At 32.0% G+C, this 27634-nt stretch overlaps 1 protein-coding gene across 3 annotated transcripts; it reads right to left on the bottom strand.

Annotated features, from left to right (window-relative positions):
• Window positions 1–217: 217 nt before the first annotated feature.
• LOC128171950 (transient receptor potential cation channel subfamily M member-like 2) lies at window positions 218–25086 on the bottom strand. Of its 3 annotated transcripts, XM_052837722.1 has the most exons (22): window positions 24990–25086; window positions 18753–18899; window positions 17470–17716; window positions 16993–17147; window positions 16706–16844; window positions 16065–16212; window positions 15496–15607; window positions 15065–15176; window positions 13838–14124; window positions 13559–13666; window positions 13408–13473; window positions 12606–12783; window positions 12231–12359; window positions 11846–11945; window positions 10296–10527; window positions 10083–10148; window positions 9784–9936; window positions 6563–6829; window positions 6228–6420; window positions 5407–5566; window positions 3809–3978; window positions 219–1143 (listed from the first exon to the last, which is right to left on the bottom strand). In XM_052837722.1, the coding sequence occupies exons 2-22, from the start codon at window positions 18783–18785 to the stop codon at window positions 1031–1033; spliced, it is 3168 nt and encodes a 1055-aa protein (XP_052693682.1). In that variant the 5' UTR covers window positions 18786–18899; window positions 24990–25086; the 3' UTR covers window positions 219–1030. The 3 variants fall into 3 exon arrangements, with proteins under 3 accessions (XP_052693683.1, XP_052693682.1, XP_052693680.1); XM_052837720.1 differs by lacking the exon at window positions 24990–25086 and having other exon boundaries at window positions 18753–18965; XM_052837723.1 differs by lacking the exons at window positions 10083–10148; window positions 24990–25086 and having other exon boundaries at window positions 218–1143; window positions 18753–18968.
• Window positions 25087–27634: the final 2548 nt, after the last annotated feature.

Raw genomic sequence — 27634 nt, 5'->3', positions numbered from 1 at the left:
ATAATTAAATATCCATGTTATGTTTGCTTTAGATCTTTAACGTTTCAAAGAGAAATCAAAACACAATATTGTTGATATGATACTGTAGTGATTATGTTTTAAAAAGAATAACAGAACATGTAATAGCGATATATTTGTTTATATAGATTTTACTATTATTAGATAAATTAAAGTAAAACATTAATGTTGTGGAATTTTCACAGAGGATATTTATCCGCCAGCAAGGTCAAAGGATAGGCATGGATATAAAATAAAATGTCTACTTAATGTCTCTTAAAATTGATAATTTAATAACATATCAAATTTGCTTAAAATGATCGATTAGATAAAATATTTCTCTGTGTCATGTGTTTTACATATCCACCAGTTATGGTGAAGAATGAAGTGGTGCTATGCAATTGTTTCACTGATTTAATAATAATGATCATTTAAACAAAATATCACTACAATTTACATATATAAATATAAAAACTTTCAAATGCTGTCTCTTATATTAAACTCTCTGGGCAATACTAGTCTTTTGTAAATTCTGCATGCATTAAGGAATCAAAAACGTTCACTAGATCAAGTGTCACCTGGATAGCCTCATTCTATATAAACAATAATAACTATAACTTTTATATATAGGCTATAATGCTACATTGCATTACTTTGTTTTTTTTTTTAATCCTCTTGCCTTAAAATAAACCACACCTGGAAAACCGATTTCTTTTTTCTAAGATATTCAAATTATTTTGAACCTCATCGCAAACACCAATGACATAAAAAATGTTTATAGTTTGATTAGTTCAAAAACACAACTTTGCAATTTGTTCATGGTATAAGGGATTTAAACGATTGTATGTTTTAATGGGGTTTTTTTTAATCAATGATGAAATTTATACTTAATGATGACATAGTAATAATATACATCACTTCTAAGTCTTTAACACTATGCGACAAAAATTGGAATGATTTGTCACAACCTCCTCTTTTTAACATTTCAAAATCATTTTAAATCAACTTAAATTTTCACTTTTATGGTTTATAATTAGATTTTGTTGTGATTCCTGAGGGCCATTACTTTCTGGAAGTTCCTCCTGTATGCCCTTCTTGTTTTCCTTTCCATCGTTTCGGCGCGCAATCTTTTTTTACAGAAACCGACTAAAAGAAATAGGAAAAAAAATGTATAATAATGAATTATTCTTAAATTGCACGTTTACCTATTATCACATCAACACAACAAGTCATTTCATTTCTTATCTTACGTATATGAGAGTGAGGGACAATTAATGTAACATCCGTTATCATTTATATATATATATATATATATATATATATATATATATATATATATATATATATATATATATATATATATATATATATATATATATATTACATCTTATCGTCATTGAATTTCAATCGAGAGAGAGAGAGAGAGAAACTTAAAAAAAAATGGAGATAATTTATCATTTTGTAAACTATAATTTGTGTTTAATTTGATCAAATGTGTGAGCGATAAATGTTGATTTCTTTTGTACCTATTTGATACTTTGGAATCAAAGTATTTAACTTTTGAGAAAGAGATAAAATGTTTAATTTCAAAAACACCATGCTTTTAAAGTAAATAAAACAGTATGTTTCGCGTAGTATTGTAAATGTGCTGAAATATTAAAACACCAAAATCTTATCAAAACCTTGCCAAGCTAACGAATGGTGACGTTTCTTCAGAGATAGGAAATAGTTGTACCTTGCTCTCATTTGGATAAATCCTCACATTTATTTTATTCACTACATTTACGGTAACTTCCAAGAACAATTTTTAAAAGGGTACGTGGCAGCCCCATTTAAAACATCTTCACAAGCAAAAAGAAAAAAATAATTTTCAATATCAGGAAAACTGTGATCCGAGGTAGGGAATGTGGAGTGCGTAGTATGCATTTTGCTCTTTAGCTGCTCAATGGTATCTTTACTTTCGCTTCAATTTATTACATGCTCCCAAGGAGGGGGGGGGGCTTCATTTTCCTTACATAATCAGCATTTTTTTGAGGAAATAAACTCCAATGGACATTTGAATCTTTTATTGTTCAGCAACATTGTATCTGAGATAAATTGTACTTATAATTACGCGGCTTTGTTAAGGCTGTCCGAAGCTAAATATGAAACGAAAAATGATACTATTTTAATTATCGAAAAATGCTTTAACCGAGTGAGTTTCTTTAAACTTTTATTACATAAGTTAACAGTGGCATCCAACACTATATTTGATGTATTTTTGTGACGTCATATATTTTTCTTAAGCACGTGACGGGTGTATTCTAACACGGTAAATAATCTATAAAAATCGCATCGGCACAAGTGAATAATGACATTAAATCAAAAATATTTTTATGAGAAATCCTTCGATAAGTAATGTATTTTGCATTTCTTGCTGGGGGTTCATATAAATATTTCGTTTATTTGAAATATTGTCAAAACATTTCGCACCGCCATCGAAATTAGGCATATTTTTACCTTTTAGGCTCGATTTACACACAATCGGGTCAATCGGTAGGTTTCCCCCAGCAAGATTCACAGTGGTACTTATTTTCTCTCCCGATTTCACGTAAAATATACTAAGATTGTTTTTATCTTTCATTTGTGGCAAGCCGTTTTTTATATGCATATACATATCACCATTCATTAGATTACACGTAGCAGGGGGAGTCTCAAAACCATTAGTTTATGAATAGTTATTTACCTATTACAAAGCTTTAAAACTGTTGATTTTTTTATACTCCATATCGGTGATATTGAATTTAGTATCACTAGTATTTACAACAGTGTCTATGTAAAGGAATGAAGCGGTTTTATTATGCACAATGAATATCACTTATTACGTTACGATACATTCCCTAAGAACGATCGAAAGGAATGCAGATCGTGACGTCAAAGTTAACTATGACGTCATATCTTATGAAGTACAGACAAGTGAATTTCTACATAGCGCTGTGAAATTAATCGGGCAGCCTTAACATAGCCGCGTAGATAAAAAAATATTATAAATAATGAATAATGAAAATTTACTGGAAAAGGGTATGTTTTATTTCATTTTGCATTCAAATTCATTTACGTTACGTTGCTTCTTCTATTTTCATTGATTTATCATAATTCATTTTTTATCACATGCTGCGCTCGCCCAAACGGTCGAACCGTAAAACATATAACCTAAATATCGAGAACACGCATTACAGATGTATGATCCACCTGTTTTATCGCAGGAGATATAGCGCAAGATCACTGCGACGTCTTTTTTTTTTAAACCTATATTCATTTGTTTACGAACCTCGACTGAATGCAAGGTAATATAAATATGCAGACAAAATCTCTTTGGTCTCACTAAAGCTTCTGCAATACTCAAGCGTCTCTTCAAACCTCTAGGAACTATTCAATACGAGTTAGTTATAGCCTAATTTGGTATAGAACTACGGGAGAAAGTATGGGAGGTCGCCAAAAAAATAGCCCTTGTTTTCGTGCGAACATATTTCTAAAGCTAGCTATTACATCCCTGGATAAAATAATAATAGGCGCACCCTTTTAAAGTCATATTCACGATGTAATTATTTTTTGGAATTATAGGAATTTCCAAACTAAATATATGTAGTAATATACCCACTCGTGTTACTTAATTGATGGTACCTAGGATTTGTTTAACAATTTTGTTTTATTATTACAAGCAATGTAAGCATTGTGCAAATAATCGAGTACCATCAAAAGAATTAAGCATTTAGTTATAACGAATACAATAATTTATCATCAAACACACGACATGAACCACCTATTTTACCTTTGAACATATGTATACAACAATTATCTCTGTTTTGACAACACATGCGGTACGGAAGAAACACCAGGTTGATAGGGGACGGGATTCTCCATTCGTAGTCATTGATCACAGTGTATCTCTCAAATCTCCACAGCTTCTCAGAGTTCTCCTGTACCCTCTCAAAAGTATAGCTAAAAGGTATTTACACCTTTTGAATGCAATGTCGTTTTTAGAAATGTTTGAGGTTATATTATTATCAGATATCTCAAAAACTACTTTTTTACTTTAAAACTAATGAATAATTAAAATGCTACATCACATTATACAACAAATGTATATTGTGGTGTTATTTCTCTTTTAACTTTGTAGCTTGTTAAAAAAGGTTTGCATTATGGCACTAACATGTATAATTGGTTTTATTTACAAGATATTATAGATAAGACATGGCATTTCAATGGACAAGCGCAACACGAACCTCACAAATCTTGCAGAATTGTCAATTATGTGATATTGTGACAATTATCAACGAACATCAAATAGTTCTTGAGAGAGATTTTGCATGCTAAATAAATATATCCATGCCCTCAGACCTAGTTTGTAAGTGTGTTTTTTTTTTTTCATTTTACAATTTAATTATATGACAAAATGCAATTTACTAATAAATTTTAACTGTTTTTTTTTGTAAATTTAGCATCTATGTTAAGGCTGTCCAAATAAAAATTACAATTGGGAAATGGTATAGTTTTACTTATCAATAAAAAAAACACTTAAACCGGGAAAAATTTCTAAATGATTTTTTGTCATAAATGAACAGCAATATCAAAAGCTTTATTTTAAATCGTATCGGCGCATGTGAAGAAGGGCATCAACTATTGTTTATGAAAAATCCGTCGATAAATTGTGTATTTTGATGTTCTTGCTAGGATTTAATACGGATATTTCATTTTCTTAAAATATTGTCAAAACACTCGTTTTGTACTCAAAATTAGACCCTTTTTTACTTTTTAAGCTTGATTTACACGAAATCAATTCCATTAGTAGGTTTCCACCTGCTTGATTTACATTGATACTGTATTCTTCTATCTTCATGCAAAATATACTAAGATTGTTTTAATCTTTCTCTTGCGCAAAGCTATTTTTTTAAATATATATTCATTTGTTAAAGTATCTCGAATCAATACGAAGGAATGGAATGGAAGCATGTCATTAATCTCTTTGGTCGCAACAAAGCCTGTGTGGTTATCAAAACGTGACTTCAAACGTCAAGGGACCGGAATTTCGGAGTTAAATTTCAGCTATTATTGGCATATCACTAGTAACCAGGGCTACATGTAGAAAGCATTATGGGATGCTGCCAAAATATTTTGCTGATGAATCTGTGGGTTTAGCTCATTCTATTTCCTCATACTGGTACTTACTGATGGGCTGCACTCGCTAAACATATATCATAGTAAAAAGAAATTTCAAATACATCTTGTTTAGTTTATGTTTATGTTTATTTAAGGACTAGACGTTTCCCACAAGATCAAATTTTCTTTAATAAGGAATGTTATCGAACGCATTTGTTGATCGCGTAACATTTTCAGAAAATTCACAGCAATTTAACATATCATCATTACCTGAACATGGCGATGACGAGGTTAACCAGCAGTAGATTAGAGAACAACATGTAGATGGCACCTACAGCTTGTACCGTCCAGTCCTCTTGGGAACATCTCTCTACCGAAGTATCGGCCGCCCATGTATTGAAATCACTGCTGCAGTTTTTTGGTTCACTGCCTAATAAATCATAAGACGTAACGTCCATAGTAATTACATGTATTCATGAAACCAAGTAAGAAGTATACATTTTCTAGCCAAATGTTTAATCTGTAGATGTTGAGCATATGGTTGAATTCATGATATTACCTACGTTAAGCCCTCCTTTTTGAAAACGTGCATTCATTGTTTTCATTCATTTTCAGACAGTTTAGGATGTATTCAAATAGTGAATATAAGACAACTACACAGCTTTTTGTTGCCAAAAAAAATTGGGGTTAAAGCCTTGGGCTCAAAGCCCTGTGCTCTTTACCACGTTTTTTTATCCAAAGAATGACATAAGCATTCTATCCAATATTTCAAGCTAATGTGTTTTTTTTTTTCCAAAATCTCCTTAAGGTCAGATAGAGGCGTCAACAAGTGTGTGAAATTCAAGATATAAATCCGTTTATATCACTGCAATATTCTTTTTAATATCTAGAATGTTGATAGCCTCTCCTTAAACCTTGTCCTTATAATGATATAAAATTGAAGTTATATACCGGGATTACATTTTTACATCCTTTAAAAAAAAACCCAGAATATCGCACATCATTAACATTCGTTCTTTTTTTAAAACATATGGGTCGATCTTTTTTTAGACAAGGAAATAGATTAGAGTAACAAATACGGTCGCTTTTACCGTCAAGTGAATCAAGATTCGGGTCCCCATAAAGCTGCCAGTACGGTAAAGTTAAGATGGTCCAGACTCTCCAGTTTTGCCAATTTCCATCCCAGAACGATCGGTGGTCCGGCCAGAGGTTGGCATGGTAATAGATTCCGATGCCAAAAACAACAAATACAGCTATGAACAGGAATTTCAACAGATCCTTCAGCTGAAAAATATTTTTAAAAAATCGAAATCCCATACAGGGAACTAAAAAACCCAAAAGGATATTAGTTCTATTTTAGCTGACTTATTTTATTGCCTTTTTTGTCATAATGATATTCATTTTGTTAAAAAATATTAACACATACCATTTCTTTGATCATAATGAGAGTCGGTCCCATTTTTCTGTGGACAAGAAACACTTCCAAAAATCTCAGGTACATCACAAGCAGAGAGAGAGCAAACATCCGCCTGGCGATTGTAAACGAAGAATCAGAGTAGAAGTGACGCACAAAGAGCGCCGCTATAAGTAAGATGTATGACAGCAGGTCCACCGCATTCCAAAAGTCGTACAAGTATCTCTTCATTCGGGAATAGTAACCTCTGTGAGAGCGACCTCGAGCTTCCAAGCACCCCTGTTGATAAAAAGATAAAATGCCTTTTTAGCTCACCTGAGCAAAATGCTCAAGTGAGCTTTTCTAATCACAATTTGTCCGTTGTCTGTCATTGTCGGCGTTGTCGTCGTCGTTGTAAACTTTTCACATTTTCATCTTCTTCTCAAGAACTACTGCGCAGATTTCAACCAAATTTGGCACAAGGCACCATTAGGTGAAGGAGATTCAATATGTGTTCAAATGAAGGGTCATGCCCTCTTTAAAGGGGAGATATTTGAGAATTATTGAAAATTTGTTGGTATTTTTCAATCTTATCAAAAATTATTCGGCCTGAAAAGCTGAAACTTGTGTGGAGGCATCCTCAGGTAGTGTAAATTCAAGTTTGTTCAAATCATGGACCCCCGGGGTAGTGAGGGGCCACAATAGGGGGATCAAGTTTTACATAGGAATATATAGAGAAAATCTTTTAAAATCTTCTTCTCAAAAACTATTAGGCCAGGAAAGCTCAAATTAAAATGGAAGCATCCTCAGGTAATGAAGATTCAAGTTTGTTCAAATCGTTGTAACTGGGGGTAGGGTGGGGCCACAACGGGGGAAACAAGTTTTACATAGGAATATAAGGAGAAAATCTTTAAAAATCTTCTTCTCAAAAACTATTAGGCCTGGAAAGCTCAAATTTGAGTGGAAGCATCCTCAGATAGCGTAGATTCAAGTTTGTGCAAATCATGATCCCCGGGGGTAGGATGGGCCACAATTGGGGATCAAGTTTTACATAGGAATATATAGAGAAAATCTTTAAAAATATTTTTCTCCAAAACTATTAGGCCAGAAAAGCTCAAATTAAAATGGATGTATCCTCAGGTAGTGTATATTCAAGTTTGTTCAAATCGTCGTCCCTGGGGGTAGGGTGGGGCCACGGTGGGGGGTTCAAGTTTTACATAGGAATATATAGAGAAAATCTTTAAAAATCTTCTTCTAAAAAACGTTAAGGCCAGTAAAGCTCAAATTTGAGTGGAATCATCATCAGATAGTGTAAATTCAAGTTTATTCAAATCATAGTCCCCGGGGGTAGTGAGGGGCCGCAATAGGGGGATCATGTTTTATATAGGAATATAAAGAGAACATCTTTAAACATCTTCTTCTCGAAAATTATTAGGCCAGAAAAACTCAAATTAAAATGGAAGCATTCTCAAGTAGTGTAGATTCAAGTTTTTTCAAATCATTGTCCCTGGGGGTATGGTGGGCCACAGTGGGGGAATCAAGTTTTACATAGGAATATATAGAGAAAATCTTTAAAAATATTCTTCTCCAAAACTATTAGGCCAGGAAAGCTCAAATTAATTTGAAAGCGTCGTCAGGTAGTGAAGATTCAAGTTTGTTCAAATCATGGTAACTGGGGGTAGGGTGGGGCCACAACGGGGGAATCAAGTTTTACATAGGAATATATAGAGAAAATCTTTAAAAATATTCTTCTCAACAACTTTTAGGCCAGGAAAGCTCAAATTTGAGTGGAAGCATCCTCAGATAGTGTAGATTCAAGTTTGTTTAAATTATGGTCCCCGGGGGTAGGGTGGGCCACAATGGGGGGAACAAGTTTTACAAAAGATTATATAGAGAAAATCTTTAAAAATATTCTTCTCCAAAACTATTGGGCCAGGAAAGCACAAATTAAAATGGAAGCATCCTCAGGTAGTGTAGATTCAAGTTTGTTCAAATCTTGATCACCGGGGGTAGGGTGGGGCCACAATGGGGAGATCAAGCTTTACATAGGAATATATAAAGAAAATCTTCTTCTCAAAAACTATTAGGCCAGGAAAGCTCAAATTTGAGTGGAAGCATCCTCAGATAGTGTAGATTCAAGTTTGTTCAAATCATGGTCCCCGTGGGTAGGGTGGGGCAACAATTAGGGGATAAATTTTTATACAGGTATATAAAGAAAAATCTTTTAAAAATCTTCTTTTAAAAACTATTTGGCAAAGAAAGCTTAAATTAGCGTGTGACCATCCTCAGATAATGTAGATTCAAGTTTGTTCAAATCATGGTCCCTGGGGGTAGGGCAGGGCCACAATGGGGGATAAATTTTTATATATAGAGAAAATCTTTAAAAATCTTCTCCTAAAAACTATTAGGCCAGGAAAGCCCAAATTTGAGTGGAAGCATCCCCAGGTCGTATAGATTCAAGTTTGGTTAAATAATAGTCCAGGGGTATGGTGAGGCTACAATGGGGGATGAATTTTTACATAGGAATATATAAAGAAAATCTTTAAAACTCTTCTTTTTAAAGACTTCTTGGCCAGAAAAAGCTTAAACTTGTGTAGAGGCATCTTTGGGTAGCGTAAATTCAAGTTTGCAAATTCACAGTCCCTAGTGATAGGGCGGGGCCGTGATGGCGGTTTGAATTTTTACATAGGAATATATAGAGAAAATCTTTAAAAATATTCTGGGAAAGTTTTCGGTCCAAAACTCAGTACTTAGTGTGAAAGCACAGGTTATGCAGATTTAAGTTTGATGAAACCATGATTCCCTAGAGAAAAGTGGGGCCACGAAATGGGGGGGGGGGGAGGGGGTTTATAACAATAGAGAAAAATCTTCTTACAGGTACAACAACAAAAAGGACTTGGTATTTACCCAAAAAAAAGAGGTGGATAAAAATTGGCAGATTTTCAGGGTTTTTTTAGCAAGATCTTATGTACTTAGTTGTCAAGATATTTTGATACTGTAATGCTTATTTGATCAGAATTAAGGCAATTGTTGCTCAGGTGAGCGATGTGGCCTCTGGGCCTCTTGTTACATATACCATGCATGGGTTTTTTTTTTATCAAACAATGTTTATTTTTTTGTTTCATTAAATTTGAAATGGTTGCATTTTTTTCATATATGTTGCACAAAATGAGTATTCCTTGCAATAACCAGAATTTAGTTGATAAGCTTTTATCTATTTCTTAAGAAGCCTTAATATCGATGAAGAATCTTACAAAACAGCTGATGAGTTCTTCAATGAAATCTCCTGCACCCCAGATATACAAGTAGTATTCAAACACTTGTGCAGTTGGTAGGTCGAAGTATTCAGTGCTTACACTTGTCAACACAATGGCACTATACATCACCAGCATTAAGAAAAACAGCATCTAAAATAATACCCAAAATATGAATAAATATCGGTTAACGAATGTACCGTTCTCTTATTATTGACGAAGTTATAGATCTGAAAAAGACACATTACTTATAAAGTCTTTTTAGCTTTAAATATTGTAATTTGTAAATATATACTCACGTAATTGAATATATATCTTGTCAGTGGTGCGGTAAAGAACTGAAGATATTTGTTTGTGAATGCAGACTGAAATTGTATTTTAAAAAATTACATACGAATAAATGGACCAATATGATTAAGTTGCATGTGCAATTCAATGGTTAATCCACTGTTTCAAAACTCAATGTGAGTTACAATAATGTGTAAGAAGTAGTTAAATCAGCCTTGTTTTACCATAAAGAATAACTTTAAGTCAGGTGCCAAGTTGTTGTACCACTGTTTGTTCATATTTTTCTGGGAACAATCATGCGCTACTACATCATACAAGAAGTTTTCGTAGGCAAAAGTAAGCGGACTCGATCTAATTCCCCAAACCACCGCGTCGTCATCCATAAGTTCAATGGCATGTTGTGAGTTTTCATTGTACATGCTGTCCATAATTCCAATACAACGTTTTTCGAATATTCTAAAACAATTACAATAAAACTTACCAGCGATTTCACTCCTTGTTAATTAAATGTTGTGCAAAGTGCAAACCATATTAGTAAATAGTTCTTTGTACATGTTTTGCGTGTCTTAATCCATGAAATACAAATTGTAAATGATAATCTATACTACTATATTAAAATAATAGACTCGAATTTTTGGTCTTTAATACCGAGAAATCGGAAGAATACTATCTTTTGTTTTATATATTTTAAACATCATTGGTACTTGAAGATTACCAATATGTTTTTATTTTTTTCTCAGTTAAGCTTCGCTAATTAATTATCAACGAAAATTCCTTAAAAAAATCCCGGATATCACCTTGATTTTTTCGGATTTTACAATCTTGCGCTTGCGCAATACATTCACGCTAACGGGATCTTTTGTTTATGTTTCCACAATATCACATCTGCTTGAATAAACTCAGAAATGATAATAGAAATACGGGTAAATTTTCTTTGGACTTTTGCTATATAGTCTGTTCATAAATATTAATGATTTTTATATGAGAGAAAGTATAAAATAACAAATACACATTTTAACTCAGTACTTACTTTTGTCTTCGTGATGACAAAATATATTTGATTACATGCAAAAAAAGTTGCAAAATATTTGTTAAGAGAGTGAAGATAGAATACGTAAAAATGAATAATATCCTACAGACCCAGTTTTACAAAGCAATCTAACTGTGGTGAGTGCCTTTCCCGAGACACGGTTAGATTATTAAAACTAAGGACAATGTAGTGAAATTAGTAGCAGTATTGTAGACGTAAATGTCAATAAAAGGTGTGTCGATGTACCTATTTCGTAAATGCCTGATTTACAACGTCAACCCGTGCACGGACGGGTCAAAGTCTAGTTTTGATTAATTTTATAAACATTTTAATTTTGGTAACTTTTTATTGATTTTTTTGAATAGCAATAAGGTACAGATTAAAATCAGTCAAAATTAAAATGAACTCTCTCTCTCTTTTTAAACTGCTATCACAAAAGAAATGTTTTCGAAACAGTGATGACTATTTTTTAACATACTTAAATCAAATATAGAAATTTTATTTTTTAAAAACCATCCAATTGTTCGTCTTTCTTAAAAAAATATCATTATATAGCACTGTAGAAATTGAGGCTATAATATTTTTAACCAAAAAAAAAATATTGATGTCATATACCACACTTGATTATTACTTTGAACTAGATTTAAAGTAAACAATAAACAGATTATATATTTCTAAATGTTATTCAAGGTGTTGAAAAAATAATATGGTTTCAATTAATTAATTGTACTTGAATGTTCTTACTTTGAGTGTTCCTCTAGGTCGTTCGATAAGATCTGTTCTTTGACGTTGTTGGCTTTTGTGGAAAGCTTTTTCAAAATAGCGGAGCAAACAAGTCCTGTCACTAAGAAAAAAAAATGATGTCAAAGAAAGTTACCTTTTTTGCTAATATCTGAACAATAAGTTAGGATCTGTTTTACAAATACATTTGTTTTGACGTTGCTATTTTGAGTTTCAATATGACAAAGACAATTGTAAAATAAGCCTATGAATTGTTTGACATTGTAGTTTGTGCTTAATGCCTTAATATTTGCAATGCAATAATAAAAATAATTGAAATGTGGCAGGTACTGTTTATCTGAATTTGCATAATGTGCTATCTTTCATTTGAAAATATTGTGAAACTTACACAGGTGGTTTTCAACTCTCAGCCAACATATTTCAGCTAATTCTTTCCGATTTGCAAATATTGCCCACAACAGAATATTGGAAATATTTTCATCTTCAGGTTTTTCATCTTCCTCTTTTAAAACATATTCTTTAAGAAAATGGCAACCATACCTTATTAGATGTTTTGATTACAAGGAAATGATAAAGCAAATACAATTGAATCAATCTCTGCATCCAATGTTAACTTTAAACTGAATTTACTTAGTTTTAACTAATTTAAAACATTTAACTAAATGGACTAAATCTAACTTTATATGCAAGTTAACTTTATATGATAAACATCTTTAAATGATTTTTCGGATTCATTTTATGTTGTTTGGTTTTGCTCCATTACCTTCATATCGGAGAATAGAGCAACACAGGTGTTTGGCTGCATCTGCCACTGGAGAGGCTAAACCTTTCATTTTCTTCAGGCACATCTTCTTCTCATTTTCATCCTCTGCGTTAAGGTATTCTTCCATCAGTTGCATATGTTCTTGACATAGGTCACTGGCTTGTTTTTCTTTGATTTGCTGTAACAAAATGTATATACAAAAATCAAATACTAGTTTATAATTTATTTTCTCAAATTGAGTCGGAACACAAAACTAAATTGATGGTATTATTTGAAGTAAATATTTTACAGCTAAGCAATAAAATTCGGCAGCTCATCATCTTACACGTTACAATATCATGTCGTATTTCTCAATGGTATATCTAATCATCTTCTTATAATGTATTCCAACATATAATGAAGCAGTATTAAATAAAATGACATGACTCACGGTATGAATAAGTGAAAGTTAACGTTTAAAAAACCTTAGCCTTAGCATGCTAAAAACTATTAGCTACTTCAGCAGCTGAAAACTGTGACTTCATTAGAAAAAAAAGAAAAAAAAAGAACAGAATTATTATATGATGCACATTTCAAGCATGTTTGTTGAAATAAGTACCAGTAATAACTATAAATCGTCATTAAAAAGCACTTGCCTTAAAAATGTGTACATCCAACAGCATCATAACCTATGAAGTCAATATGGGATATGCTCAAGCCATGATTACCACCATGGTCGCTCGCCAAGGATATATCATCAACTTTCCTCCACCGAAGTCGTCTCGGAAAGCTAAAAACTAAGTAACTAAGTTATTCTACGTACCTTCAAAATCCATTGCATATGAAGGCAGTCCTCGTCTTTAAACTTGCAGTCCTGACACGCAACAGTCTGGAAGTAATAGCAATTCTTAACTGTTAACTCTTACTCAGACAGTTTGGCCTAAACACAATAAGATACACGTCATCAAACTGACCTGACTGTACAGTTCTGGCAAATTATTCATGTTAAACTTCACTCCTTTGGACAGCAATACCCTCACGTAATCACACCGATTCGCCTTCAATGCCTCAAATAGGAGAATCTAAACCATATTGAGGAAAGTCGATCACATTCAGTTTATCTAGAGGCCACTTGTAAAAGAAAATTTAAAAAAGAAACACCGAATGACAATTGTTTTTAAAAAGTTGAAACTCTTTACTTGACTTCAAACATACACGCACACAAACAGGAAAACAAGAAATTTGTTACGTACAGGACCGCATTCTTCAAAGCATTTTGATTCTTGGAACAGCTGATAACCAAAATAAAAATACAATGGAAGCGAAGTAGGAGTGGAGTATTTTGGATTCAACACGTAAGTCTTTGATTCCTTTTTGAAACCTTTCAAAATCTGTTCGATAATTTCGTCTTCCGGTCGTATGGAGTTTCTGCGTAGAACTTTCCAGGTTAAAGAAAAGCCCTTTATACGTAGGCGGTTCGAATTTAATGATTTCATACCTGTATTTTCTAATGAGCCGTTGGCTGGTTTTTCTAAACTTTCTACAATGTATAGTAGGGGCAATAAATCAAAACCCTTCTATTGTCAAAACAGTTGAAAAAAAGTTAAAAAGTAAATAGTTTTTTTAATAAATATGCCATTTTTATTTTTCTCTACCTCTTATAGAAAATATTAAAATTTCAAAAATGATGCCAATCAAATTCTATTGGTTGATTATCCAAACAATTGAACCTCTCTCAATAAAATGAATAGTATATTAAAATAATTCGTTATGACCCATTTAAATATACTCCTTATTGTTTTATTTCCATTTAATCAATAAGGTTCGTTGTAGCTTCAAGCTGATTATATTCTTCCCATTTTGTTTCCAAAGACAAGGAAAACCATTTCATATTGCATTTTTATAATGATGTATTAATATACATAATCTGCAAGGGTTGTCCCAAAATAGCGAATACAAATGGCGTTTATCGTTAGTCGAAGACTCTGGAAGATGAGACTTCTGTTACAAAGCTTCAAATAATTTGCATACAAATTATGTCATAAAATCTAATTTTGTTTAGGTTTAAATTAGTGAAATGAAGGTATGCTGGACAGTGTCGAAGATTTAAATTACTCATTTCCTCAATAAAGAAACAAAGCAGAGCTTTGACGTTTTTAGTGCTGTATGCCAAAGGGTTATTGAAGAAAATATAGAATTCTTATGGCATTGCAGTGAACAGATTTTAAGGTATGTGTTCTGTCTACGCTATTTTGGGGCAAACCTCGTAAATAATAAGATTAAATATTTTTTATATCTACATGTATATTAGATATGATGAAATTCATTTGATTTAAGTTTTGTTTCCAATCCAATAACATGTTATTGTAATATTGAAGAAGCTATATCGTTTTCCATTCCATCATTTGATAATATAAAATAACTTTTTTTGTTTAAGAGCTTTTAGATTTTGACAAAAAATTTACTGTCAGTGGCCTTACTTGTTGACTCAGCTGGGAGGATATTTTCCATAGACCAGCAACTGACTACTGCTTCCCCTACAATGCTGGATAACATAAAGGGATCACCTCGATCTAGGTCAAACACCCCAATCTACAAACAAGGGGTTCATATTTTTTTTTTTAAAGCATAATATAAACATTAAATGTAATAAATCCAGGCTTGATTTAAATTTTCTTCGTTGTTATTTCACAATTTTTTTCAACGTCAAAAATATTTCATGACAGCGATTGAATATCATCATTAAACATGTTTTGACTAGCATTTAGAACAAGAGTTAACACAATTAATGAAAAATCATGCTTGCCTATCCAAGATATTTATATGTAAATGTTATTACGTTTCCTATACAATACTCAAAATAATAATTACATGTAATTGCAACATAAATTAAACACATAAAAATACTCACTAATTCTCGTCTTTCAGATATTGTTTCGAGAAGTTTTCCAAGTTTGTTATATTTCGCATCATCGAACTGAATACCGAATAAATTGTTTGCTTTCTTTCGAAGTACACTTGGACTGAAAAAAAACCCACGTAATTTCAGATAATGCGAACTACATTTTTTTTTTAAATAAACAAACTTTTCCAAAAACAATAACGACACAATGGTTAAAAACCCCCATAAAAATACAGTGTATTTATACAAAGAAAAATGGAGAAAAAAATTCCAATCATAGAAAACATATACGTCACATCAAGAATTCAACTTGATTTCTTTTTAAATTGTTTTATTTTCTACGTTCCCAGGAAAAAATATTACATTTGCATATCTAGTGAAACATACAAACTATTTATAAAATTCCAAAGTAAAATGTTTCAAATGGCTCGCTTTAAACTAGTGTTTATTCGCAGTCATTTCTAAGAAAAATGTCGAGAAGGATTTGAAAAATATTTTGTAAGCGTATCAATTATTTTGGTTAAACATGAAAGCTTTGTTCACTGTAATCATTTGACTCTCTTAATTGATATTCATACTTATCAAGGTAGTCAGACACCAGGTCTGCAGCTTTTCCTGATCCTTTCATGATGATAACAGGTAGTTTGTTCTTGAGTGCTTCTGAGATGTGTGTTATGGTATCGATGTCTCCCTCACAAACGATAATGGCAATAGGAACTGACATTTCTACAACAATTTGGCGTTTGAACTAAGATCAATAGGTTTAGATCAAGCTAAGTTCATTTTATTGTTTTCATATTGAACGGTCATTTACGAGCAATTAAGAAAGACGGATTTTAATTCTTATTAAAAACCTTAATCGTCTGGTCAGTATAAACGAATGCTATTTGTTTATTCCCTGGCTGTGCTTCTGTTTGGTATAATTTTGATACTGTATACATTAACCGCTGAGATATTGGCTTTCAAATTCCTCAAAACTAATCGCCATCTAATACAGTAAATCCTTTGGTTTGTTACATTGTACATAGTTATTCTAGTTGGTGTTTCCGTTCTTGTAAAGTGTATTCGCTTGCTTTTGTAAATTCAACTTTAAGCAAATAATCATGCAACTTCAGTTTTATTTAATTCAAAAATTCCTTAGAAATGAAACTTTAAAATATTGAAACATATTCTAATTAGTTCACTGATTCAAAACTAAGCAAACATTGAAAAAAAATACCGATGTCCAATTTTTCATTAAAGAATGAAACTTTTTGTTTTGAAACGAATTTTTCGAACTCCAGCAAAAAACTATCCCCTTCCCCAAAGTTGGTTTCATATGATGTTGGTTTCCTTTTCACCATGGTAGAATACTCAGTCTGAAAGTCAAATTACAATTTACATTATAACAATGGACAGTATTATTTCATTTTTTGCTTGTTTTTGCGTAGTAAATCTTTGTTTAACTTATAAAGCAAAATAAGCATTCAATACATTTTAGTGAAACTAAAGGTGAAATAGTCTTACCTTTTTTCCCGCAATACTGATAAGTTTGATATGTCTGTTTGGGTCACTGATCCCTGAAGTCTTTGTCCCAAATTCCATGTCTTCATATTGCTGGTAGGCATCACTCACTACATTTGATACATCTTCGTCACTCCCTCGGTACAAAATCCAGGTCTCTGTGATATGGAAACGATATGAAAAGTTAAAGGAAGACTTACTCTTAATATTTAAAAAAAACCCACATTATTACAAGAAAATATATCAAGAATCATTACAAGTGTCACTATGATAGTCGTCCTTCCATTAATTTTATATTCTAGGATGATATTCTAATATGTTTCGAAGATACTGAAATCCCTTTGCTGATTTACTTGTTTTATAAACAACATTTTATTTTATGGAGAGAGCTTGCTATGCCTCTGAGCATGTGTCCAACACAAGTGTACGATAAAACATGGTAACATTGTAATATTAAACACTGTGTTAACAGTACTTCACCTCCGCCACTCTTTGCTGCCTCTATCAGCGCCGTCTGGAACACTGTTTTTGGCCAAGGTTTTGGGACAAAACTGTCTGAGTCTCCAACCACAGAAAACACCATGGTAGGGGTAGAACGGACTTCTTTCTTGGGTTCTTTGATGTTTTCAGTGTCCTTTGTCCCCGTAAAGTTTTCTTTCTTTTTTGTTTCATCTTCGTTCACGTTCTGCTGGATATTATTCCATGTTTCTTCCACAGAAACCTTATTCTTAAGAAAAATATGAATAAATCGGTTTGTAAAAACACATTTTTAAAAAGATTACAGATAAAGGTTTTCAACATAATGAAATATCAATGTCTTTACAAATTATTGTTCTTTCATTTTTGAGCTATATTTTTTTTTCAACCAGCTTTTTATTATTCTATACATTTGAGTCATTTGCAGTAAATTAACCCTCCCCCTTTTTCGCAATTTGAGATCATTCTATGATACATATCGAACGTACACTGTTGAGAACGACTTTATGTTTTGTTTGTATGAAAAAAAATTTAGTAATCTCGTGTTTAATAGCGAAATCTACAGTTTATGTCACTCATGTAATGCATTGTTGTGATTACACTGTGTTTTCTTAACCAACATGACGTCGTAATGAAACATTACGTAGGTTTAGGCGGTTGGTTGACATAATTAAAAAATGGAAAGGAAAAAAATCAGTTAGAAAAAAAAAAGAAACAGAATGGATTCGTAAAGTTGAACATGTAAAACATTTATTGCTGTTGTATTTTTTTTCATGAATTGATCATTACATGTTTGAAAATGAAATGTCTGTTTGTTAATCTTCAAGGAACTTTTTTTGCATGCGCAAGGTTAATGACGTCTTGTGATAAATGCGTTGTTTGGCTAACAATAATAATTTCTTCAAGATATAAAATATTAAGGCTGAACAAAAGACCCAGTGAAATAAGCAATTAAAAGAATCCCTAATGATTTGTGATGGTATATGGTTTTGATACAACTTGTCATGTGTTGTCTATAGAACACACACACACACACACACACACACACACACACACACACACACACACACACACACACACACACACACACACACACACACACACACACACACACACACACACACAGCTCGTTAAATTAAATGTCTCTCTGACTATTGAAGATTGGAAAGGACAAAAAACAAACAAACAAAAAACCAACACAGCAAAAAAAAAAAAACAAGCAACAGTAATGCGCATGATATGAGTGAACAGAGTATGATTTTTTTAAAATAAAATCTCCACCTTACCTGACCGTGTTTGACGTCTGTTGGTTCAGACATGATCCTCACATACAGGTGTCAATCATCAATCAACCAAAAGTTGTTGTAAAACGATTACATACATACTGCGCAAATGTTTGGTTTACGTCTTTTATAAGGTGCTTCTTGACCTTCCTTAAATGAACGTTATTTTTTGAAATATTTAAATTATATCTATACAACTTGCGCGCATGTTTAAATTACATCCGGTTGTTCGTGACTGTTTTTGGTCATCCTCACTGGTTTTGTCAAAACCCAATTGTAATTATTTAAGCTATATAAAAGACATGATTAATTTTCATTTATTCTGAATCAGAATTTTACAAAATTGAGAGTTGTTGCATCCCTCATTTCTTCAGAGCGTTGAAAATTAAAATAAATAATAAATGTAGTAAAACAATTGATTCTTAATTAAATTATATGTACATTTCATCATAGAAAAAAAGTTTTAAAAAGTTATATACACTCGACAAAAAAGAACATTAGTAGATGATTTTTACTTGGCCGTTTGTATTCCTTTAAATGTTATTTGCTTTTCACATAATTAAACGCGATATCGCTTCGGTATGATTTTATGACTTTCTTAAAGTTTTATTTCAAATGAAAATCATGATTTAAAAAAAACAACAATAGATTTTATCCTCTTTTGTTGACAATTAGGAAATATTATTGTTATTTTAGTTCCTCTAATGGTGCTCTTTTAGTCTAAAATCTAGAGATAAAAAGACCGGATTTGCGAATATTGCTACGAGACATTTTGTTTTGTTTTGATAAAAATAACCAAATGGGTTGGAATTGAGGGTCAACTAAAAAATGAGACAGCTGAGCAACGTGGTCTAATTGGGGTTTTAATATCGAAGTATATGCCATGCCAATCAGTTTAAAGCCATACTTACTTTGCTGAGGGATAAATTATGAAGTTTTAATGTGACGCCAGAGAGAGAGAGAGAGAGAGAGAGAGAGAGAGAGAGAGAGAGAGAGAGAGAGAGATTGCATTAGATTGCATGACTTAAATGTTTACTAGAATGTCACTTTGTATAAATTCCAAAAACATTATATAAAATTTGGCATTGATTCTAATGAAACATAATGTGGTTTTGGCACTTATTCAAGAGTGATTTGATCCTGGAATATGTCAGACTATACATTGAACATTCAATCAAAATAACGGGTGACCTTGATCCAGATATGTAAGTTTTAATTACGTTTTTGAAAAGTGGAGCACTTTCTTTGGACCTACGCAAAGGTTTCTGTCAATATATATCCATTTTGAAAGCTACAAATAGGCATGTTGATTGTATTTCAACAGATTATTTGGATTGCATGTGTATTACATAATCTTTATTGGGATTTTTTTTTTCGTATTCTCTTGACCCGTTTTTTAATGATATGTGTTTTAATGAGTTTAAAAGTCAAGTATGCATAACTAAATCATAAAACAAGTCTGGTAAAACTACAGAACCTAAAGTGATGTTTACCAACGGGATTGTACTCTACCCTAATTAAAGTTCAGATAAATAATAGTATCTGTTTTTAAATATCACATATTCAAGATATCGTATAACATTTTCCAAGGACTTTAAAGTCGAATACAAGAAACTTTACAATGCAGTGACAATAAAGCAATAGGCCTCTCAATGTATTTCGATACCGAAGGTTAAAGGTGTGTACATGTAAGAATTAAGGAATTATAACATAAGACCATAACGAATGCTTTCAGACCAAGTTATTCACTTCCTTTTTTTTATCTAAATGAATTTCTTTAAAAAAAAACAAAACTCGTGCGACGATTCATTACCTTACTCACTTGATCGATGAATACGCTCGAATGAAAAATGTTATCATGTGATATGTTAAAGAGTTATTACATGTATATGCATAATCAATGCATAGGCGTGTAAGGGGGGGGGGGGGGTCCCTACCCACTTTTTTTGCAAAGTTAGACGTAGCCGTACTCAAAATCTTTTTCTTTCTTGCTTGACAAGATTTCTGATAAGGCCTAGCCCCCCTCCCCACTCAATGAGCCTCAGACTACAATGTTTTGACAGGCATATCGCTCTAGTTTACCAAGGCCCATCGTTTATTTTCATCTTTATTCAAAATCAACATTAACAAATGGCTACAATTCAAGATGATTTTCCGCTGTGTTTTTTTTTCTTAAAAATAACGATAATACATTTATCCCCATAACAGTAATTTTTGTGATCGGCTTCGGCCGATCTCAGTTGTGTCCATATGAGGCATCCGGCAAATTTTACTATTTGCGCACGCATTGCGCCTTGCAGTATTTTATTTACTATGCAATGACTACCTTATTTAAATCTTTAATTAGACGTAGATTACTAAAACGGTAATCTTATCTGTTTACCCTGAAAATAAAACATTCATAGAGTTACATATACATAATGATTCAAATCACGGTTTCCTTTATTCTTTTATCACAAATATTTTAATACAATGTTTAGTTCCTGCATTAAGAAGTCCGTGCAACGTGACTGCCTCAATCGGAAAGCAACCGACCGTAACTTTCTCGACCGGTATATAAACCCTAGTGGCAGTAGAGGAGCGATCGAAAGTAATATGGCGACCAAATGCTTTTATGAATTCATGTCAGCTTTAATTACGTCTATTTAAACAATATCTTTCCGTCATAGAACATTCCTAAGCTTTTCTGATTTTTTTGTTATTTCATCCCCCCTTTTCTCAAGTTTGAGGCCTAAAATCTCAAAACTGAAAAGAGATAGAAACTCGCCGCCACTTAACTTTTTAAACAAATCGACAAGGTTAATATAACTCCAAATTTACAACGAGATTCCTCAAAAAATAAAAACAATATTTTAATTTTTTTAATTCCAAGTATTTTAAACCGAAAGTTCCAAAACCTTACATACGGGTGTCATTTAAAAATGCAATAAGACTATTGTATAATTGTTTCTGAAATCCTTTCCATTTTCAAAAAATCGATGACGGAAATCTGTCGAGAAAAATAATAAAAACGAACTTTTTTTGTCTTCAAAAAAAAGTACGGGCTTTTCGACAGCCCCATTATCCTTTTTTTAAGGAAAATGTCCAAAAAAAATCATCTCGAATCTATTTTCTAAAATTTTTGAACGCTTTGGTATAACCAGATGCTTAGATAGGAATTATTGAGTAGCGCAATGTGAAAAGAAAGATAACTCCAGAATTTAACAAGTAACTAAACTTCTAATTTCCAGACGAATATTTTCAAAAAATCATATTGAAGTAAGTATTCATTTCTCAGACACAAAACTTTATATGCCTATAGTATTTAACCTATACAGTTTTACAGCAAAGCTAGATAACTCTAACTAAATAAAATTTTGAAATTTAAAAAAGTTATTATCTTTGAGCCTTCCAAACCCCTACAAGGAGTCAAAAAGTGGCCCCTTGAACCATAATTTCTCTTTATTCTGAACAATAAACTGAAAAGATTTTTAAAATCGGATGAAAGGTTAAAAAGTTACAGCTAAAGGGCTGTTTTGAACGTTGGCCCCTGCAGATCCCTTATTCTTTCGAATTGTCTACCCAAAAACTTTTCCGGTCTGCGCATTGGTTGTGTCATTACACAAAAAAAAATATTGTAAAATTTACTTCAAAACTTTTTGAGAAAACGAATCACGCCTGATTTTAGTTTAACATTGAAACTCCCATAGACAATTTTTCATAGGCTCATAAAACCGGAAGTACTCAATATTTTTTATTCAAATTTGGAATATATGTTAAATAGTTCTATCTGAACAATGTTTAGGTGTCTTTAAAAGATTTTAAAGTTTGTTTTTTTTTAACTTTTTTTTGGTTTTTCATCCCCCCTTTTCTAGAGTTTGAGCCCTTATATCTCAAAAATGGTAAAAAGATAGAGGAAAGCCTACTCTTCCAATTTTGTACAACTGGACAAGATGCATCTAATTCTTAAATTTGAATGCTCTAAATATTTTATTCTAAAATGTGAACGTTCAAGCTATAAAAATAAACCAAATATTGGGTTTTATTCAATTATTACAATTTTCCTTGTTAAAACCGGAAGTACGAAAATCGAAAATCGAAAACCTTATATTTCATAGAGTGATACATTTGCTATAAGATCATTACAAAAATGTACCAATATATCTTCCAGTTTTCAAAAAATCGCTGAAAGAAATCTGTCGAGAAAAATAATAATAATAATAAAACTAGAACTGTTTTGGTCTTCAACAAAAAGTAAGGGCTTTTCGACAGCCCCAGTTTCCCTTTTAATTTAAAGTGTCAAAAAAAATATTCACCAATCTATTTCCAAATTTTCTAAACGCCTCAGTATAACCAGTTGCATAGATAGGATTTATGAGTACTGCAGTGTGAAAAGAAAGATAACTCCAGATTTTAACAAGTAGCTAACACTTCTAATTTTCAGAAGAATATTTTCACAAAATTATTTCAAAGTAAGTATTCATTACTGGGACGCAAAACTTGATATGCCAAGAGTATTTATGCTCTACATTATTGGAGCAAAGCGAGATAACTCTTCCAAAAAATAATTTTGAAATTTAAACAAGATGTGATCGTTACGGCTTTGGAGATATATGAAAAAGTAGGTTTTTGGGGCCGGTCCCTTATCTCCTTTTAGGGGCCGTTTAACGAAATTTGACGGTTGCATATTGTTGAGAACATCATTTTGAACAACTTTTCTTCTGTATTGCATTACAAAATATTTTTCCTTTCTGAGATATGGGTGATCGAAATTTTGGACTTTTGGCCCCTAAAACCCCTTAATTACGTAACACATAACAAAATCATTACAATGCTTGGATACATAACTGTGAGATAAACATATTTGCTTCTATAACATTTCACAAAATATCTCTCAGTAAAGGGCTACAGATTAAAGACTTTAGAGCCCTTTGGTCCCCTAATTTGAGGGGCCAGCCCCTTTTTCTTGATTTTAAAGAAAAGGTCTGGTAAATAGAAACTTTTTTTACATTGCATGTCTTAACAAAATATTTTTCAGAAAAAAGATAATCAATGAAAACCAGGAAAAATTACGACGTTTTTTTCATCTCAATTTTCGGGTCCAGGCGAGCTTCGCCGCCTTTCAAGACAGATCAAAATGAAAACAAAATTACAAATCTACAATCTTTTGTCTACTATCCCTGAAAGTTTGAACTCAATATCTTTAGGAGAACGTAGAGGGACAAGGGACCCCTCTGAAAATCGCTAAAACGTCAATTTCTCAAAAACGTAAGAAACGTCATCAATATGATTTAAAACCTATAAGGTTTAGATCATTATCTGTTAGATCTGAAAGTTTCATGAAAATCGGTCGAGCCGTTTCTGAGAAATCGCTTGCACAAAATTTGTAAGAAAAAAAAGAAAAATAATAATAATAATAATAGGGAAAAAGAAACCGAACGAAAACAATAAGGTCTTCCGTTGGAAACGGAAGACCTTAATAATAATAGGGAAAAAGAGACCGCACAAAAACAATCAGGTCTTCCGTTGGAAACAGAAGACCTTTAAAATAAAACAGAACAAAAAACAATAGGTCTTTTCGAAGTCGAAAAGCCTTAATAATAGGGGAAAAGAAACCGAACGAAAACAATAAGGTTTTCCGTTGGAAACGGAATACCTTAATAATAATAATCAAAAACCTATAAAGTTTAGATCATTGTCTATCAGATCTGAGAGTTTCATGAAAATCCTGAGAAATTGCGTGCACAAAATTTGTAAGAAACAAAAAGAAAAATAATAATAATAATAATAATAATAATAATAATAGGGAAAAAGAAACCGCACGAAAAGAATAAGGTCTTCCGTTGGAAACAGAAGACCTTTATAATAAAACAGAACAAAAAACAATAGGTCTTTTCGAAGTCGAAAAGCCCTAATAATAGGGGAAAAGAAACCGAACGAAAACAATAAGGTCTTCCGTTGGAAACGGAATACCTTAATAATAATAGGGGAAAAGAAACCGAACGAAAACAATAAGGTCTTCCGTTGGAAAAAGAAAACTACTACAATCACGATAAAGTAGTCCGTTTGAAACGAAGACCTTAATCCCGATTAACGAATAAATCATGCAATAAATGCTGTTCGTTTTGCTCTTTTTATATTTTTTCTCTTTAACCGAAAAAAAAAATGCACATGGAAAGGTAAGCACATCATTTTTAAAAGGTTTTTACAACGTTTTTATAGGAAACGGTATTTTTACCAAATGGAAAAAGTACACATTACCTGACTGTGTTTGACGTCTGTTGCAATTGGCTTAAGTGCTATCTTTGACATTCTCTTTCACATAAAGTTTTAAGTCTACTATTTCAAGATTTGCTTCTGAAAAGATCACTGCAAATGGCGGAAGACTTTGGTTTACTCTTTTATATAGTGCATTCTGACCTTTCACGGCTATTTAGATATTCCTTAAACGGAAACGTTATCCTATGAAATATTTAAATGATTTTTATAAATCCTGCGCGAATATTGTGCTTATTATTTTGCTTATTCATGAATGTCTTGGTCGTGTTTGGGTTTTTTTTTTTTTTTTGTGGTTGGCGAAACCAAACAATACATGTAGCTCTTGCATCCGTCATTTTCTTAGTTGAAAATTATAAAACCATGAACAATCATTCTTAAAAAAAAATATGATTCCAAACAAAAAAAATAATAAAGTAAAATACGCCAAAAACTGAGAGAGAATTGAAATGAAATAGCCTTAGTTGCTAGAATATAATTCTTTGTGCAACCCCGATCCATTATATGGATTGTGGTAGTAATCCTTTGTGTTGTTACTGGCACTCTTTCGTAATGTAATCTGAGAATATATCTTAATTATAGAGAGAGCATTAGTTTGAAATAAAGTGTAACCTTAATCCAGATATGTAGGTTCCCATTAAGATTTGAGAAATGTGGATCATTTAAAGACCCACGCTGAGATTGTTTTTATGTCAAAATCAATCAGATTTAGAAAAAAAATGGATGTGTTAAGTTAGTATTAAAGGATTCTTTCGATTACATGTGCAGAATTATCGGTATCCTGTTGACCTTTAATTTACACTGATGTGGATTTTCAACAGTTTTTTTTTTTAATTAGGGGAAGCCAAAGCATGGATTAGTTAAAGGCAGTTTAGTTAGCACAGTGACTACAATATGTAAACTGATGCTTATAAGTGTGATCGTACTCTACGCTTGATAAAGCTCAAATATATTATAGCTTTTTTTGTTTAAATACCTTCTATTCAGGATACTATATTACATTTGTAGTTGATTTGAAGGTCGTATACAAGAAACTTTACAAAGTTATGACAGAAGAGCAATGTGCCTCTTAATAATCTCTGATGGCGAAAGTTATACATGTAGCAAGTAGTGGCTTTCTGACATTAAGTGACACATTTTTATTTATTTATTTATTTTGCACAAAAACATTTAATGTCTTAAATCACGTTTTTCATTCTATAATATTTCATATTTACGAAACCTTGTCAAAAGTTTTGTACAGTTTAAACAAATTGCCTCTTTGATATTTTTAAAACATTCATCAGTTTGTTGAGTTACATAGTTGAATAAAACAAATTTCATTTCTAATGATTTTGTTCATAGATGTTAATCCCGGTTTTTAGATGTCTAAATGGCTGTTATCTATCACAATGTGTACTATTGTTCGTTTTGTGAAGGAAGTGTGTTTCCCTAAATATAAACAATTAAATACTTTTAAAAGTGTTATAATAAGGAATTCCAGTAAAATCAAAAATATATATATTTTTTAATTTAATATATCAATCTAAAAAAATAAGATATTATTGGAGGAAAAAAAATTGTAATTGAAAGTTATTGAAACCCCAAAAGAATCTCAAATGAATGACAATGAAATGTTTACAGCCTTGATTCAAAACAAATCTTAAAAGTAATTGAAAATTTATGAAAACACACCTGTAATATTTATTGACAAAACATACGTTAGATATAATTTCTTGCCTGCATACCCATTCAACCAAATATTACTGATTAAAAAGCATTGTGAGAATCTTTAAAACAAACCATCAAGATTTAATGAGACATCAAGATTAACGACACACGCACCACATCGAATTATGACAGTTGCATTCGATAGAGTGGCTCACAATATTAGCTCTAATTTGTATTAATGTGATACGTGCACTATTTAGGGTGGGGAATAGCCGGTAATAAATCATGCAATAAATGTTGCTCGGGTTGCTCTCTTTAGAGTTTTTTATTCCCTTTTTACCAAAAAACAAATAATGCACATGGAAATGTAAGCACTACATCATTTTTAAAAAGGTTATTATACAGTTTTTATAGTACATCGTATTTTTTCTAACTGCAAAAAGTGCATATTACCTGACTGTGTTTCACGTCTGTTGCAATTGGCTTAAGTGCTATTTTTGACATTCTCTTTCACATAAAGTTTTAAGTACGCCTTTTTCAAGATTTGCCTCTGAAAAGATCACTGCAAACTGCATAAAATATTTTTTCAATAGTCCCTGGTCAGATTCTATCGTGTTAGTACAGAAAAAGGACAAAAGCTGCAGCACCCGTCATTTCCTTAGTTGAAATTTATAAAACGAACAACAATCATTCTAAATGAAAAATATGATTCCAAAAAAATTAAAGTAAAATACGCCCGAAAACTGAGAGATTATTGAAACTAGAGGTACTGTGAGCAAGCTCACAATTAATATCCCCCGCTAAGAAAAATCTTAACTAATGTATTTTTTTCTATAAATATAGAATATATTGGATGAATCTATTTCACCGTCCGTTTTCTATACATAAAACATCTCCATTTTTAAAAAAATGTTAATGCTAATATAAGTACACAAACCTATTGCTATTCTTTAAATTTCACTCTACTTCAACTTATCTGT

The sequence above is a fragment of the Crassostrea angulata genome, chromosome 2 (assembly GCF_025612915.1).
Source record: "Crassostrea angulata isolate pt1a10 chromosome 2, ASM2561291v2, whole genome shotgun sequence".
NCBI classification, from domain to species: Eukaryota; Metazoa; Mollusca; class Bivalvia; order Ostreida; family Ostreidae; genus Magallana; species Magallana angulata.
This window is presented reverse-complemented; position numbering and strand designations above follow the sequence as displayed.